The sequence below is a fragment of the Heterocephalus glaber genome, unplaced genomic scaffold (genome assembly GCF_053883595.1).
Source record: "Heterocephalus glaber isolate CG9 unplaced genomic scaffold, H.glaber_assembly_v1.0 deba00001504, whole genome shotgun sequence".
Classification (NCBI taxonomy): domain Eukaryota; kingdom Metazoa; phylum Chordata; class Mammalia; order Rodentia; family Bathyergidae; genus Heterocephalus; species Heterocephalus glaber.
Genome location: NW_028258324.1, coordinates 71,774,595 through 71,791,090, shown reverse-complemented (window position 1 = coordinate 71,791,090; position 16,496 = coordinate 71,774,595). Strand labels below are relative to the sequence as shown.

The following is a 16,496-nucleotide window of genomic DNA, read 5'->3' as shown; positions in this document are numbered from 1 at the left end:
TGCCGCCACTCCCAGCTTTAGTTATTATTTCTTTGCATAGTTGTTCAGCTTCACATTCCCTAGGACTCTGATGACACAAATGTTAGGTATTTTGTTACTGAACCACAGGTCTCTGAGAATCTATTCTTCCTTGGTCTATTTCCTTTTGGTTATTCAGATTTCATAAATTTTATTGATATATCCTAAAATTCATTGATCTTTTTTTCCCCAGATCTGGGGACTGAACACAGGGGTGCTCTATCACTGAGCTACATTGCAGCCCTTTTTTGAGACAAGTTTTCCCTTAAATTGTGCATTTATTATCTTTCTGCCTCAGCCTTCTGAGTAGCTGGGATCAGAGCCTGGCCGGCATCTCACTCTGCAGTTCAGGTTCCCCTTGAATGTGCAGTGATCCTCCAGCCTCAGTCTCTGAAGTACAGGGGTGATGGGCACAGCACCAGCTCTTCTCCTGTCTCTGCTATCCTGAGTCCCTCTGCCCAGAGGCCCTCCCTCCCTCCCTCTGCCTGCTCAGGCATCCACCTTTTGGAGGCCCAGCTCAAATGCCACCTCCTCCAAAATCCTTTCATGCCAGGCATGGTGGCGCACACCTGTGATCCCAGCACTTGTGAGGCTGAAGTAGGAGGATTCACATGAGTTCAAGGCCAGCCTGGGCTACATAGTGAAATCCCGTTTCAAAAAACAAAAACAAAAACAAAGAAAAACCCAAATCCAAACCTTTCATGATTCACAATTCTCTCAGTCTCTCTGCCTCCAACGAGGTCCTAAATTGCTTGAGCACAAGGATAATTTCTAGTGTCTAGATAGCAGTGGAAAACTGTAGGCACAATGAGTGGATGAGTCTTCACAGTTTTACCTACACGGTGTTTAGCAGAGCCCCCATTCAAACATTCACCAGGTGAGTGGGGCAGTGGATTTTTCAGCCACCTGAAATCTTTTTTCATTAGCACCAACTGCTCTCAGCGTGAACTAGATAGAATGAACTCGTTCTGAAACTAGGCTCCGCTCATTACCATCTTTTGTTTATTTATTATTATTTTTTTGGTACCAGGGATTGAACCCAGAACCTTGAGCTCGCCAGGCAAGTACTGTGTCGCTGAGCTAAATCCCTGGCCCTGCTTAGTTTTTGAGAAAAAGTCACACACTCTAGGGTGGCCCTGAACTCGCTGCATAGCTCATGCTGGGCTCAAACTCACAATCCTCTTGCCTCAGCCTCCATGCCCGCCTCACTCCTTCCCATCTAGACAGTACAAGGTACTGAGCTGGGTGGCTAGGGATCAACTGAAGATGACTGAATCAGTTCAGGAGGAGCTTGCAGTTCTCACAGTCAGAAGCCCATGACAACATAAGGGACCTGAGTTCTTAGGACGTGGAATTCTCAGAAACCCTATTTTCATGAAAAAGAAATAAATCTGGCTTATTCTGCTTACCACTGCCCTAGAAAAATCACATTTTTTATTTTCAGAGAGGGAAAGAAGAAATTTCATCAAAATGTATTGAAAGGAATAGAGGAAGAACAGTCCCCAGGAAAAGAGACTATTTTTCACTAATAAAACATATCTTTTAAATTATCATTAACAAGCTGTGAATCCTAGTCCTTTGTACTCAAAGTGGACTCAGAGAAAACCAGCTTTTTGAGACCACCAACAATAAGAGCCCAAGGGTGGGGATTGGGGCTGGGACACAAAGACCATAGCTCCACTGTTTAATTAGACTGCAAGTCTCTCCTCTCTGCATTCCCTTTCTTCTCCCTCTCCCCGAAAATCCTCCCAAAACACGCACAGAAAGAGAAAACTAGCAGCAAGATTAGGTCAAACATGACGAACAGGAAAAGAATATTAAATAGCCAGCTCTAAAAGGCTCTTTTTCAGCTTAAACAAAAGTAAAATGTTCTCAAAAGCCGAACGCACAACAGTTTCCACCCAGACTGCAACTTAATGAGAGGAGGTAGCGCTGATAAAACCATTGTGCATCCGCACAGTGATAGGTTTTCAAGCAAGACCATCAATCAGCTATGATTGGATGGTTTACAGCTCAGGATGCATCTGGTTCAAACCAAGTGGAGCTGAGGGGTGGAGGATGGGGGATGGGGTGAGCAGGGTGCCAAGAGATCAAGGAAGGGGCTCTAAATTTTGTGCGTCCCCGTCTGACCCCATCCACTGCCGGCGCAGCCCGCCTGCCCCCCAACTCCGGCCTGTCTGTCACTCGTGGAACGCCAGCTTGCCCAGCCAGATGTACTTGTTCCGCCCCACCTCGCTCCCAGCGAGAGGGATTGAGATTTGGCGTTCCCAGGGCAGGAGGGCAGGACAGACTCCACTGTGCTGCTGCCTGGTGCCTCTGGTGATCTATCACCTTGGTTCCTTCCTTGCTGTTTGCTTGTTCCCCACGGAAGCAAAATTTAGAAACATACCATCACGTGGGGTGTCCTCACACGGCGGGGATGGAGCGCTCTGGGGTGCACTGACCTCGATTTCTTTCTTCCCTGGTCCTAGCTGTTTCTTGCCTCCTTGGCAGACCAGAGAGAACGAATCAACTCTTATTTCATCAGTATCTTCCTGTCCTTTTTCCCGGCCGCTTCCTTCAGGAATCTGCTCCAGCTTACTGTGGGGGTGTAACCCAGCCGTGCTCGGTTCCTTCTTCCCAAAGTGGGTCAGCGCCTCTCCCCTTCTCGCCGGCGCTTCCTCGCAGAGGAAAGCAGGTGCCTCCTTAGTAGAGCGCAGCTCCCCGGGACTCAGCTGGCGGCTGGCCGTCTGCTCCTCGGCCACTGTCAAGGAGCGCCGCACGGCCGGGGGCCCCAGCTTCCTAGGCATGGGGCTGGGCGCCGGGCTACCATAGGGTGGCAGCAGGCCAGCGGGCAGCTTGCCTTGGGCAGGGAGCTCTGGGTACTTATCAGCCAGGTTCACGGTGGGGGGAACTGAGAGGTGAGAGCACTCAGACAGGGCCCGGCGCACCGCCTTCTTCTGCGGGGGCGCTTGGTCAGGCCTGGTCCCCTCCTCAGAACTCAGTTTCCCCAGCCCCTTGTCCTGGTCTCGGCTGACAGAGCCAGCATTCACGTAATCTGGAGCGAACTCCACCATGGTGATGGGTGGAATGGCAGCGGGGCAGCGCTCACTGGTGGGGGTGGGGTGGGTGACAGCCACCAGGAGTGGGGGCTCGCACTTGAGCTGCCCAGTGCTGTCATTAATCACCCCCAAGCGCGGGCAGCCAGGGGCGAGGCCATTCCCCTCCTTCTCTGGATGTGCTACCCTTGAGCCCCAGGGGGGCCCAGCCACTGGATGAAAGTTGGGGTTCCAAACACTGGTCTCCTGCTCCTTACCAAACCGGGTGGAGACTTGGGCAGCCTCAGGACAATCCAGATCCGGCTGGCTCTGGGGCTCCAGCCCATTCTTCCCTGGCTCGCTCTCCTGGACTGTGGTGGCTTTGTTTCTGTCTGGCCCCTCTACGAGTCCCAGATGGAACCTGGCTGTCTTCTGGTGTTCCAAGTTCCTCTCCAAGGGACAGCAGCTTTCTGAAATCACATACCTGCTCTCAAGGCGACCTGAGGTTGCTTGATACTCGTCCTGTACTTCAATGCTGAGCGCTTTGTCTTGCTTCCCCTTAAAAAAGCAGAGCTTATTCTGCTCCAGGAAGCTGGCATTCTTCACAACCCCGTCTTTCAGCTGTCCGTCCATGCTGACATTCAGCCCGATTTCATTCAGTTTGCCCTCTGTCCTCTGCCACTCAAATCCCTCTTGCCTGATTTCTTTTGGGAGATCCATCCGGCACTCTGCAGGCTTGCCCTGACAGAGCTGGCCAAGTGCAGCAGCGAGACAGGCTGGCTGGTTGTCAGAGAGCGACATTGCCTCTTCCACTGCTCTCCCCGGCTGGCTCCTGGAGCTTTAATACCACCTACGAGCACAGAGAGCTTGCGGTGACATCAGCAAGTCCCTGGCATTCAGGATGAAACTGTCTTTCCCCAGTGCCCCTTTCTCCTCAAGCACTGGATGCTAAACGTATTTACCAGGTAAGGAAGGAAGGAAAGAAGAATGAATGGAAGAGAAAGGAAGGAAACTACTGCTTTCCGCACAACCAAATGCCACGGTTAATCTGAAAATGTAATTTCCTGTTAACTAGCTCTCTGCTCAGACCTGCAATTTAAAATACAGTACAGTGTCAATCTGGGCACCAAGGATAGTCATTATTTTGGGTTTCACTGATATAGATACATGTGTGCCCACATATTCCCTTATGTGATACTATGCCTAACCTTCTACATTCACCCACTCAAAACACTGCTTTAAAAATAAGATTCATTTGACAATCCCCAGCTATAACCCTTGAAGAATAATGACTCCAGAAAATAGTTCAAAATTTCACTTAAAAAAGGAAAAAGCTTAATCCAATATCCCAATTGCAAGCATTCATTTCTCAGAGGAAGAGTGGGTTTGCTGTCATAGCAACTTACCAAATTCACTTGAAAACTGACTCGAGTCGGGTCCCCAAAGCCTCAGGAGACTACTGCTAGCAGCTCAGCTTGAGAAGAGCTCACTAAAGGGCTTATTTAAAGACACCCGCAGGGCTCTGGGAACGCACACCCCAACTATTAAACACCGGTCCAATTATACAACACACCCTTTGTGCTTCTGCTCCTGTCCTGCTCCCATTTGGTCCCTTGCGTGAGCTGGGTCCCCTGATGGCCCAGCCTCCCGAACTATTAGGGACATGAACACATGGAGGACAGCTCATCTTCCTCTGACTTCTGAACCTTAGGGACTCTGACAATCTGTGGCTTAGAATTTTTCCCACCCACCAAAGTGTACTACCCAAGTTTAGCTGAGGATGGTCCTTTGCTGTCCTGAACTTTAAATTTACGGTAGTACATTCAGGACGGAGTGATCCATAAAGCAAGTTATACTCTCAAGGACAGAGCACACTTTGAACAAAGCTGATTTTTGTTGTCTAGCCTATAAGTCATGTGATCTTGCACTAACAGAGTACCTGTGAAATAGTCTGTCAAGAATCCAAGGGTAGAGGGCTGGGGATTTAACTCAGTGGTTCCGCCGCCTGCCTCAAAAGCGCAAGGTCCTGAGTTCAATTCCCAGTACCAAAAAACCCCAAAAAGCCCCAAGAATCCAAGGGCGGGCCAGGGATTTAGCTCAGTGGTTCTGCCGCCTGCCTCAAAAGCGAAAGGTCCTGAGTTTGATCCCCGGTTCCAAAACAAAAAACAAAAAACAAAAAACAAAAGAATCCAAGGGAATCTCTTTTTTCCGACAGCAAGAAAAGGCAGTGTTGTGCATCCTAGCTACTTGGGAGGCTGAGGCAGGAAGACTGCTTTGAGGCCAGGAGTTTGAGGCAAACCTGTGTAACACAGTGAGACCCTGTCTCCATAACCAGAAAAGGTTTAGCTTGGTTTTTGTCAAACCAATAAACTTCAACAATTTGATTATAGTTGTTAAATAATGATTTTAGGGAATAAGAAAAAAGGGCAGGTTGAGATTGTTCCATCTCTGGCCTATTTGTAGACAGTGATGGCGAACCTTTTAGAGCTTTCAATGATAACAAACAGCCCACTGCAGCATGCATGCTAGAGGTTTGCCACCAGTGACCTATACTGGATATGGTGGCACACGCCTAGAACCCCAGTATCCAGAGGTTGAGGCAGGCAGACTGTGAGTTAAGTCCAGTCTGGACTACATAGTCTCTCTCAAAGAAGTAGATATTTTGGAGGTCTAGCCCAGGAAAGCTTGCTTAACTGGAACATTTGTCCTCAAGCACTTACCTTCTCTAACACTCAAATCACTCATATAATTTGCTCAAGCCCCCAAATAAGAGTGCAGCAACCACCCTTACAAGCCTTTTTGTTTGTTTTTTGAGACAGCCTCTTATTCTCCCCAAGTGTTGGGATTATAGGCATGCACCATGCTGGGCTTACTTCTAAGATTACATTATAAAAGACTGTAGCTTCAGGGCCAGGGATTTAGCTCAGTGGCACCGCTCCTGCCTCAAAAGCATAAGGTCCTGAGTTCAATTCCCAGAATCAAAAAAAAGGACTGTAGGGGCCGGGGATTTAGCTCAGTGGTTTCGCAGCCTGCTGTGCAAACACAAGGACCCGAGTTCGATCCCCAGTACCAAAAAAAAAAAAAAGATTGTAGCTTCTGGGAAAATAGCTGTTAATTTAGTAAGCAGCCCTACTGAGAAGTCTAAGCCACAAGGAACTGAGGCTTGCTGGGGACCAGAAGTGAGGTGGAAAGTGAATCCTCCATTCTCAACCTAGCCTTCAGATGCTAGCAGGGCTCCTTATATGTCTTTTGCATTAACTTCATACCCACACAGGGCAAATTGGTTCATAGTTTTAAATACCAGTGGAGCAATGCTTAAAAAATGTGAATTTCCATTTGAACTCTATTTGAACATGAACTGAGCCTCACCTTCCTCTTGGTCTTAAGCAGTTTATGTCAAAGCACAATAAGAGTTCACTGGCAAGGAATGAGGTGTCTGTAGTCTATAGCAAAGCTCTTGCTAAGCAAAGGGAAGTAGGATATATAATGAATGAAGGGGATGGCAAGAGGGTCATGATTCTAATTTTTTTTTTTGGTACCGAAGATCGAACTCAGGTCCTTGCGCTTGCGAGGCAGGCAGCGGAACCACTGAGCTAAATCCCCGGCCCTCTAATTTTTTTTTGTACCGGGGATCGAACTCAGGACCTTGCACTTGCAAGGCAGGTGCAGTGCCACTGAGCTAAATCCCTCGCCCCATGATTCTAATTACTAACAGGAAAAAATAAGAGTCTTTTGGGTACAGACAGACATTGTTATTGAAAGTTGAATTCTGCCTTTACTTTTTTATACATATATTATAGCTGAATAACATAAGTATGCATAATATGCAATAAAAATGATTACGGTCTGGGAGTGGGAAGGTATCATTGTAATGCAGTTCAAAATACCAGAGGAAGGACCTGAAGGCGATCTGGCTGTGACATCTGTCACCTCACTGATGGCCAGGGTTGATTAGGCAGATCTGGCTGGCTGGCGGGTGTCCCCTTCCTCCTTCAACACCCCACAAGGCTAGCCAAGTAGCTGTGCTCCCTTGCTAGAACCTCCAAAAAAGCTCTCCAATATACCAGAGGCAAATTTCAGAAACTGTATTAGAAATTCAGGCAAGCCTCAACCCACTCACTTAAAAATTAGTTGCTGCCCCCAAAACACACATATACAAACTTTTCCACTGACTGACACTGTTGAACTTTTGCTGGTGGGGAAAACACTAATTCAACTTGGAGCCAGAAGACCAGATTGTCCAAGCTCTTGGTCACTTAATAGTTAAGATTCTGACCAATATATTTAACCACTCTCTGCTTCTGTTTCTCCATCTACAAAATGTGGGGCATCTTTAAGGTGCTTTCCAGTTTCATAGTTTTACAGTCACATCTCAATTAAAAGGCCTGAAACATACATTCGAGGAAGCAGAGGTCTGCTGCTATGTGCATGTCACAAGGTGACTCCAGGCTGGGCTCCAGTGCCTTGGGCAAGGGTGCTGCCTGGTGGCAGAAGTAGGTGTGAGGCTTGCAGCAGCCGGTCCCAGCAGGGTGGCAGGCTGAGTCGGCCCTCGCTTTGAGCAGCAGGAAAGCCCTCACAAAGACCAGACATGGAGACTTGCTCCTTACAGCCAAGTAGTTTTAGCTCTAGCTAGCCTACTTAGACCTTCTGTACTAGTGCCAAACAAACCAAGGCTAAGACAGTTACTAGAACTGCAAGTCCCTTCAAATCTCATGTATCCTGCCTCAGTGGTTCCATTCATAAATAGCAGACCTCAAAATGCAAGTCAACCAAGAAGCCAAGAGCAGTAAAAAAGAAACACACCTTTCATATCATAGCTTATGTCATATAGACCAGAAATGTGGTCCCCCTGGAAAAAAAGCTAAGTGGTATGAATTGTGTGAAAGATAAGACGTGGAAGCCATATGGCAATCTTTTCTTTATATGCTGCTCTGGGAACTTCCATTTCTGCAAGAATGTGACCTGCCCATTTCTGCAGCACTAGTGACCAGTATAGGGCTTGACACGCAGTGAACTGGTTCTCAAAAAAGATCTGCTCAGAAGAAGAACAGATGCATTACTACACACTGCCTCCATTTATTATCTGCTCTGACTCGCGCCACCATTAAAGCTGTCTCCAACTCATCCTATGAGGCAAGGACATGGAATAAGGTTCTGGTTCATTCTGTTTACATCTGACAAGTGCATGGATTTCCCCATGTGTCTGATCAGAAGGGGGTTTCTAAGACTCTTACCAGACTTGCCAAGCTTCGAAGGGCTTTGGCACTGTCTCTAGTTCCCTGGTCCCAGCAGATGTACTGGTTTCTGTTTTTCCCTTGAGCCTAGAGCTGGTACTCAAAGGTTCAGGGCCTTCAGCTTTTTATATGTTGCATGACTGGTTTCTCACATTCTTTCTTATCAGTTACCAAGGCAATGTTTGTCTCCAGACTGACCAACTGTTCCTTGTTATTGTCTCAAGGAAACAATTCTAATAAATTAGCATTACAATGAAAGTCAATAATTCTATTTATTACAATGACTGATGACATTCTTTTTTCTTTTCGGTACCGGGGATCAAACTCAGGACCTTGCACTTGCCAGGCAGGTGCAGTGCTGCTGAGCTACATCCCTGGCCCACTGATGACATTCTTTACTAATACAAGCTGACGATTGTGAAGTTACAAATCTTTTTTCTTACCTAGAAACAAAGGGTGGCTGTGTAATATATACGCAAAACCATCTTGGGCTGGGGATGTAGCTCAGTGGTTTTGCCGCCTGCTCCCCAAGCACAAGGCCCTGAGTTCGATCCCCGGTACAAAAAAAAAAAAAAAATTCTCAAAACCATATTCTACTGAAGTTTAGAAGGGTTTCTTAGTACATGTTTAACTCAAGAAATCATGATGCTCCCTGATTAATTTTCAAAAGCTGAAAAGCAAACTAACAGAATGAAAAAGAAACATTGAGCTGGGGGGTATAGCTCTTTGGTAGCACTCTTGACCAGCATTTGCAAGGCCTGGGTTAAATTCCCAGCACCATGGGTGGATGGGGGAATTGAAGCTAGTAATTGGATTTATGTGAACCCAAAGCATTAAAATGCTTATATATGAAAAATTTGCTGGGCATGGTGGCGGACACTCTAGAGACTTAGGCAGCACTCCAGAGGCTTAGGCAGGAGGACTGCTTCCAGTTCCAAGCCAGCCTGGGCTACATAGTGAGTTTAAAGCCAGCCTGAACTACATAGCCAGGCCCTGTCTCAAAAATAAAAAATAAATAAATGAATCTTCCAAGTACAACTTGGAAATTCCAGGCCTGTGTTCTTTTATGCATGGTACTAACTCTCCATGGCCTCCCCACAAAAGAGGAAATCATTCAACTAAAACTAGGTAAAAACACCAGCCTTTGCTCCACTTGTCCCAGTATGTTTCTATGATCCTCTGCCTTAGAGGTAGGTACACTGGACATTAGGGCCTTGTAAGAATTTATCTTCCTTTTTCTAATCTCATCTCAAAACCCTTCTCAAATCTGTTTCCCAAACAACTTCTATGCCAGTCACAACCCAATGTGTGCTATTCCATAAACATTCCACAAACCTGTACATCACTATGCCATTATTCAGCTTCCCTCATTTTGCTTGACAAACTATTGACTACACTTCCAGACTCATTTCAGGCCCCAGACTCTCTTACTCTCCCAGGAGGGCTCTCAGTCCCATTTTGCTCTTTATGCCCAGGACCGGGGATTTAGCTCAGTGGTTCCACCGCCTGCCTAGAAAGCTAAGGACCTGAGTTCGATCCCCAGTACCAAAAACCAAAAACAAAAACCTGCCTCCTGTTCTATATGGCCATAGCATCTAGCTCGTGCTTCTATTCTCTCTCATAAAAGAACTTCTCTCACTGGGAGTAAAATCCTGTTTAAATTTGGTTTTCTCACTCTGGAATCCCTGGAGAGAATGTTTTATTATCTACTTTGGTTTTTTTTATTATTACCTATTTTCAGAATGTGGGAATAGCCTCACTTTGTATCTGTGGAATGGATGAAATATCAAGTTGTGTGCCCTCTATTTGCAGAACAATATACAGAGTTTATATGACAAGCAGATTTTGTCCAAACTTACACAAATCACTACCATTGCAAAATAGTTTAAAGGCTCACAATTTCAATCTGTTCAGACATGAGATAACTTGTTTCAGTGGAGGTATCATAGGGAAAAGTGAGAATGATAGCCCCTTGAATGTTTCCCTCATATTTTAAAGAAGGGAATATGGCCAGGTATGGTGGTGCACGCCTATAATCCCAGTACTTGGGAGGCTGAGGAGGACCACTGAGAGTTTGAGGCCAGCCTGGGTAACATAGTGAGTTCAAGGCCAGTCTGAACTACATAGTGAGATCCTACCTTAAAAAGAGGGTGGGGGGGGGGAATATATCTACAATGAAATTCAAAAGCTGAACTGTTTATTATTTTCTCCCAATCCCTTAAAACTATTATTACCTAGATGGTAAAAATGAGAGTGGAAGTGAAAGGTGGATGAGACTATAAAGGAAAAACTTCCTGAGCTAAACCCCAGCTCCCCTTTCTAAAACTTTTTATTTATTTGTTATTATGGGGGGGATTGAACCTAGGACCTTTGCACTGAGCTATATACACAGTTCCTTTTTGAATTTTGAGACAGGGTCTCTCTAAGTCATTAAGTTGTCCAGGCTGGGCTCAAACTTTTGATTTTCCACCCTTAGCCTCCCAGAATACTGAGATTATAGGTCTGTGCAACCGTGCCAGGCAAGAACCTCCTTTTAAAAGCAGGATATTAGGAGGCTGTGGATGCAATTGAATGGTAGAGCTCTTGCATATCCTTTGCCACCAGGTTTGATCCTCAAACATTCCAAAACACCAAAAGTAGGACACCAGCTCTGTGGTAGGGCAAGCACGAGTGAGGTTCTGGGTTCAATCCCCAGCACCCTCAATCAATCACTGTAGGATAATCAATAGTTTAAACCGATATTACAAAAAATACTTAATTTTTTTAATAAAACAAGAAAAATACTAGCACTGATCACATAGGATTGTTTGAAGGTAAAAGGGTTTAGAGCCAGGCATGGTGGTGCACCCCCGTGATCCTAGCCCTCTGGGAAGCTGAGACAGGAAGATTGAAAGTTTGAGCCCTGCCTGGGGCAATTAACTGAGACCCTGCCTCAAAATAAAACATAAAACTTTAGCCAGTGGAACATGCCTGCAATCCTAACACTGGAGAGGCTGAAGCAGGATGATTGTTGTTGAGTTTAATGCAGTCTGAGCTACATAGAAAAAAACAAAACAAAAAGACCCCGCCCAGGCACGGTGCTGCTTCCGCACCTTAGAGGCTGGGCAGGAGGATTCCTGAGAGTTCAAGGCCAGCTTGGGCTACATAGTGAGTTCAAGACTAGCCAAACTATACAGCAAAACAAAAACCCTATTAAAAAGGGGAGTTTGGGTAGCTCAGTGTCCAGGCCCTTAGTGTGTTCAATACCCACTACCATACCCACAGACACACATAAGTTTAGAATACTGTTGGACATATAAGAGTTTCAATAAATGATCGGTATTCTTAGCTGTGTGACATACAGAATCCTAGTAAATTTTAGTTGATATGATAGTAAGAAAAAAGCCACCAAAGGTGAGAGCAAGTGGGGAGAGCAATGAACAAAGGCCCCTCCCAAGGATACTATAGTCAAGGAAAGACACTGTAAAGTGGGTACTCCTTCAGTTGTAAAACAGTCGCAAGTTCTAAGACTACAAATGATTTTTTCATCTGCGGAGCATATTTTATTTATGTACAAGGACCTTGAAACTGTTAGGATTCTGGATTTATAAATTACTTTGAGTTTCACACCAAGAGAATTTCCCACCATAAACTGACATTCCCAGCTGCTGGAAGACAGCTGATGAGCTAAAGGAAACTGAAGAAACAGAAATGAAGCCAGATAAAAAGGAGACCAGGCTTCAAGATGACAAAAGAAGGGCCTCCTTCCAGGGGTCCCAGTAATGACACCCTACGTGCACTGCCATTCCCTTGGTTTCCAAGGATGCAGCTAACGCCAAGGAGATACTAGAGTGCAATATGGAACATCCTTTCAAATTGTGTTTCTGGTCCACAGAAGGATTTTTTTTTTCCCTGAAATAGGGTCTCAATAAGTACTTCAGGCTGGCCTTGAACTCACTATGGAGCTCAGGCTGTCTTCAAACTCATGGCAATCCTCCTGACTGAACCTCCCAAGTGCTGGGATCACAGGCATGTGCCACCACACCTGGCAAGAAGGCCTTTTCTGACAGGTTGAGCTCTGGCTTCCTAAGTGTTTTGTTAATCTTCCCTGCCTAGAACAATCTACACAATGTGAATAAGCCTTCTGCTTAAATTTCCCTAAATTTCAGAGTGGCTTGACAAAGAAACAGGAGAGAAAACAGTCGCTGGAAGCACCTGGAACAACATATCCATTTTGCCACCTTTAAAACAGGGTAAGGTCTAAAAAAGATAATTCATTTATAATTAAAACCTATCTTTAGGCATCACATACATGTAAAACTTTATGCTGTATAGGAATAGTGACACACAGACAAATCTACCACAGACTCTATGGGAAGAAGAAAATGCTAGACTGAGTCAAATGACCTAGATACTAATCCTAAATTAATTTGTTTCACAATTTAAGTCCTCATGATGTAGCTTTACATCTCTAGCTAGAAAGGTGTTTACTGGTACCTAGATACGAAAATAAAAATACATAGTTACTAATTGCCAATGCTCGTCTTTTTCTTTAGAGGTACCTAAAACTTCTGGAAAGTTATTCTAAAGGAAGAATAAAGAAAGCATGAGTCTCGGGCCAGGAATTTAGCTCAGTGGTTTTGCCAACTGCTGCACAAGCACAAGGACCCGAGTTCAATCCCCAGTACAAAAAAAAAAAAAAAAAAGAAAGCATGAGTCTTAGAGTTAAGAGACTTGGGTTCAAATTCTAGCGTGGCCACTTCACTATCTATGTGGCATTAATCTTGAGATTGCCCATGTTCTCACCTGTAAAATGGAGAGAATCTTTTGTAGTGTTGTGCACGCGCCTGTGTGTGTGTGTGTGAGAGAGAGAGAGAGAGAGAGAGACAGAGAGACAGAGAGACAGAGAGGCTAATCTCATCTATCTACAGATAACAGACACAATCTTCACTCAATATATGTTAAGCGTTATCATTTCTATTGAGACCACTAATATCTTTGCTCATGAAATATTGAAAACCATGGGTGATATTACCTGACCATAACACAAATGAGGACAGAATATGGAAGAATCAGTGGCATCTGGAGGTAGGACAGTTAGCACTGATGATTCAGAGAGGAGCAAAGATGACATTTACCAAGGCTGGTCTAGTAGCAGTCACAGATGACTGTCAGAGACACAAGCTTGCCTGCAGCTCAGCACCTGCCTCCTGGACACCGTGGAATAAGCTATACTAAGAACGTACAGGCTCTGCCCAGAGAAACATCACCATACAGTGACAGGTTAACACTTGGAAGTATGAATAGCATCAGTTGCTGAAGAGAAAAATCCAACCAACTCCTGGGACTGATTGATTATTTATCTATTTATCTATTTAAAGACAGGATCTTGGGCCGAGGATTTAGCTCAGTGGTTTCGCCGCCTGCTGCACAAGTGGCAAGGAAGCGAATTCGATCACCAATACCAAGCAAAACAAAACAAAAAGACAGGGTCTCACAATGTAGCCTAGGCTGGCCTCAAACTCACAGTAATCCTGCCTCCGCTTCCTTAGTGCTGGGATTACAGGCATGCACCACCATGCCTGGCTCCCTGGGGTAATTTATTTAGAACTTTCTTGCTTTCTTGTTTTCTTTTTTTTTTCCAGTACCAGGGATCGAACTCAGGTCCTTCCGCTTGCGAGGCAGACAGCAGAACCACTGAGCTAAATCCCTGGCCCTTCCCTGGGGTAATTTAGAAATGTTGCAATTTCAAAAAAAGTATTGACCAAATTTTTTTTTCTTTTACAAAATTATACAAGCCAACTCTCAAGTTTATTTGTAACAATAAACAAGCAAAAACCATCAGAACCACCCTGAAAAAGAGCAATAGGGGAAGGGAAGATGTGTAAAATACTTCTACAATTATTTTCCTCTGAAGAGTGAAAATTGGAGGGTAGAAGACTTAGACTTACTGCATATTCCTGGGTACCATGTAACAGTGCTAACCCATTTAAAACTTAGCAAAAATCAACTAAAAAATATGGAATGTTGCCAGGTATGCAGTCCCAGCATCCAAGGCTGAGGGTTCAAGGCCTACTGGGCTACATAGTGAGTTCAAGGCCAGCCTGAATACAGACCCTGTCAGAAAAAAAGCACAGAATGGCTACAGGAAAAAGGCTTGATGGGGAGTCCATTCTATCTAAACCTCATTATCCTCCGTCACCCTCAATCCCTCAGCTACTTGATCAGGTCACTCCCAGCACACACTCCCTGAGCTGGCCTGCCCAACACGGCACTCTGCAGCACTCATCTGCTTCCCAAGAAGAACAAACCCTCCTTTCTGCAAAGGCTACAATCCCTGTATTTTAGGAGGCTGAAGCAGGAGGACTGCATGTTGGAGCCCAACTTGGGTAACCTGGAGATTGAACAAGACCCTATCTCAAAATTTAAAAAAGGCTAGAGATGTAGTTCAGTGCGAAGACCCTGGGTTCAATCCCCAGTACTGCAAAAGAACAAATAAAAACCAACCAAAACAACAAAAGAAAATAATGAGTAAAAAAGTGTTTCTTTGGAAATGCAGGCTAGGTTTTCACAGAATTTACACATTGCCCTTTGGATCACTGCTAAAACTAAAGAGCTAGTTTACAAATCCAAACTAAAGAGCTGGGCAGGATGCTGGAAGGCCCTCTACACATGACTGTACTGCATTTCTGTCTTGGTGACAGGGTGGCTAGAGGAAGGGGAAAAGCAGAAACCATGAAAGTATCACATGTAAATAGCTATGGCTAACATTCTTCCCTCACAGCAAGTATTCCTTCCTGGGTACAAATCCATGCACAGCACAGCACACCCCAAGGATGGCCCACACCATGCAGAATGCACTCTCACAGCAAAGCCTCTGCAGAAGCTGGACTGGCTACTAAGATCAACATGAGTGCTTTTGTTGTGGCTTCTACTTTTTAAACTTCTAGTTAGCAGCTGTATCATGCATGCTGGAAAACTGTGATTAAGAGACAGCATCATTTGTGCACTGTGAAAGGCAAAGAAACAAGTTTTGTTTGTTTGGGGTTTTTTTGGTACCGGGGATTGAACTCGGGTTCTTATGCTTGTGCAGCAGGCGGTGAAACCACTGAGCTAAATCCCCTGCCCAAAGAAACAATTTTTAAGGTTAGGCTCAGGGAAGTCATTATTTTAAGTGTATGCTTTTCAGGGAAATAAAAAAAGTTATTTCTAAATCTTAAAGGAACCACTTCAAATTTTTTTTTTTTTTTTTTTTTTGAGACAAAGTCTCACTGTGTAATTCAGGCTGGCCTTCACCTCATTATGTAGCTCAGGCTTGGCTCTGAACTCACCTCAGCCTCCCAAGTGCTGGGATTATAGACATGTGCCACCACACCTGGCTTCTTTCTTTCTTTGAAGGATGGATGGTTTGATTGAGACAGGATCTGCTATGTAGCTTGGGCTGGCCTTGAACTCATAGTGATCTTCCTGCTTCGGCTTCCCCAGTGCTGGGACTACAGGCACATGCTATTAATCCCCCAACATCAATTTCATTCTAATTTGGTTAGAGTCCAAAAGGGCAAATTTACAAAGACTCCAATATGAACCAGTTTTATAGACTGTTTCACAGACACTGAGTATGCCCAAAACTAAGTCGCATGCAACAGTGGGCCAGCAGCTGTAAGCAGCAAGCTGGTCAAAGAACGTGGCTACATCACTGAGGCATCATTTTCTACTACTAGAAATGAAGTCTGTGCCTGTAATTCTGGTCTGAGGCCACCATATCCACAGAAGAAGATAGACCATTTTTATTTCATCTAAAAGCAGTTTAGATGTTTTGTTCCATGAGCACAAGCTATATATATATATATATATATACACCTACACATACACACTTATATTCTAAGCTAGGCATGAGTATTTTCTTTCCTCCTTTGACTCCTTACACCAAATAATGATTAAAATTTGGCTGTGAACTTTCCACATAGGAGGCACTTTTTTTTTTCTTCCAGATAACCAAATAAATGGTTTTATTTTTTTTTCCCCATTAACTTTATTGGTACATTTTAGGTATAAAATACAGTTACATTCATCATTGGGATAGGAGGCACTTTATTTTCCCTGACAGTGAGGGCTGAGGATTGAACCCAGGGCCTCATACATGATAGGCAAGTACTCTACCACTGAAATATATCCTCCTTCCTTAGGAAGCACAATTTGTTTTAAAATTAAGAACAGTGGGTGGTAATAGGGTTTCTAATTAACTTCA

At 44.7% G+C, this 16,496-nt stretch overlaps 1 protein-coding gene across 50 annotated transcripts in view; it reads right to left on the bottom strand.

Moving 5' to 3' along the window:
• The window catches only part of Map4 (microtubule associated protein 4), a 165,839-nt gene that overhangs the window by 24,706 nt on the left and 124,637 nt on the right, over positions 1–16,496 (bottom strand). For 4 of the 50 annotated variants that reach the window (XM_013072468.3, XM_021256693.2, XM_087187075.1 and 1 more), the window contains exon 1: positions 2,408–3,977. The exons of 38 other annotated variants lie outside the window; for them this stretch is intronic. In XM_013072468.3, coding sequence (XP_012927922.2) covers positions 2,408–3,836 — 1,429 coding nt within the window. In that variant the 5' untranslated portion in view covers positions 3,837–3,977. Of the gene's footprint in view, positions 1–2,407; positions 3,980–16,496 lie in introns of those variants that run through there. 8 more of the 50 variants (XM_087187069.1, XM_087187071.1, XM_087187072.1 and 5 more) reach the window with 4 other exon arrangements.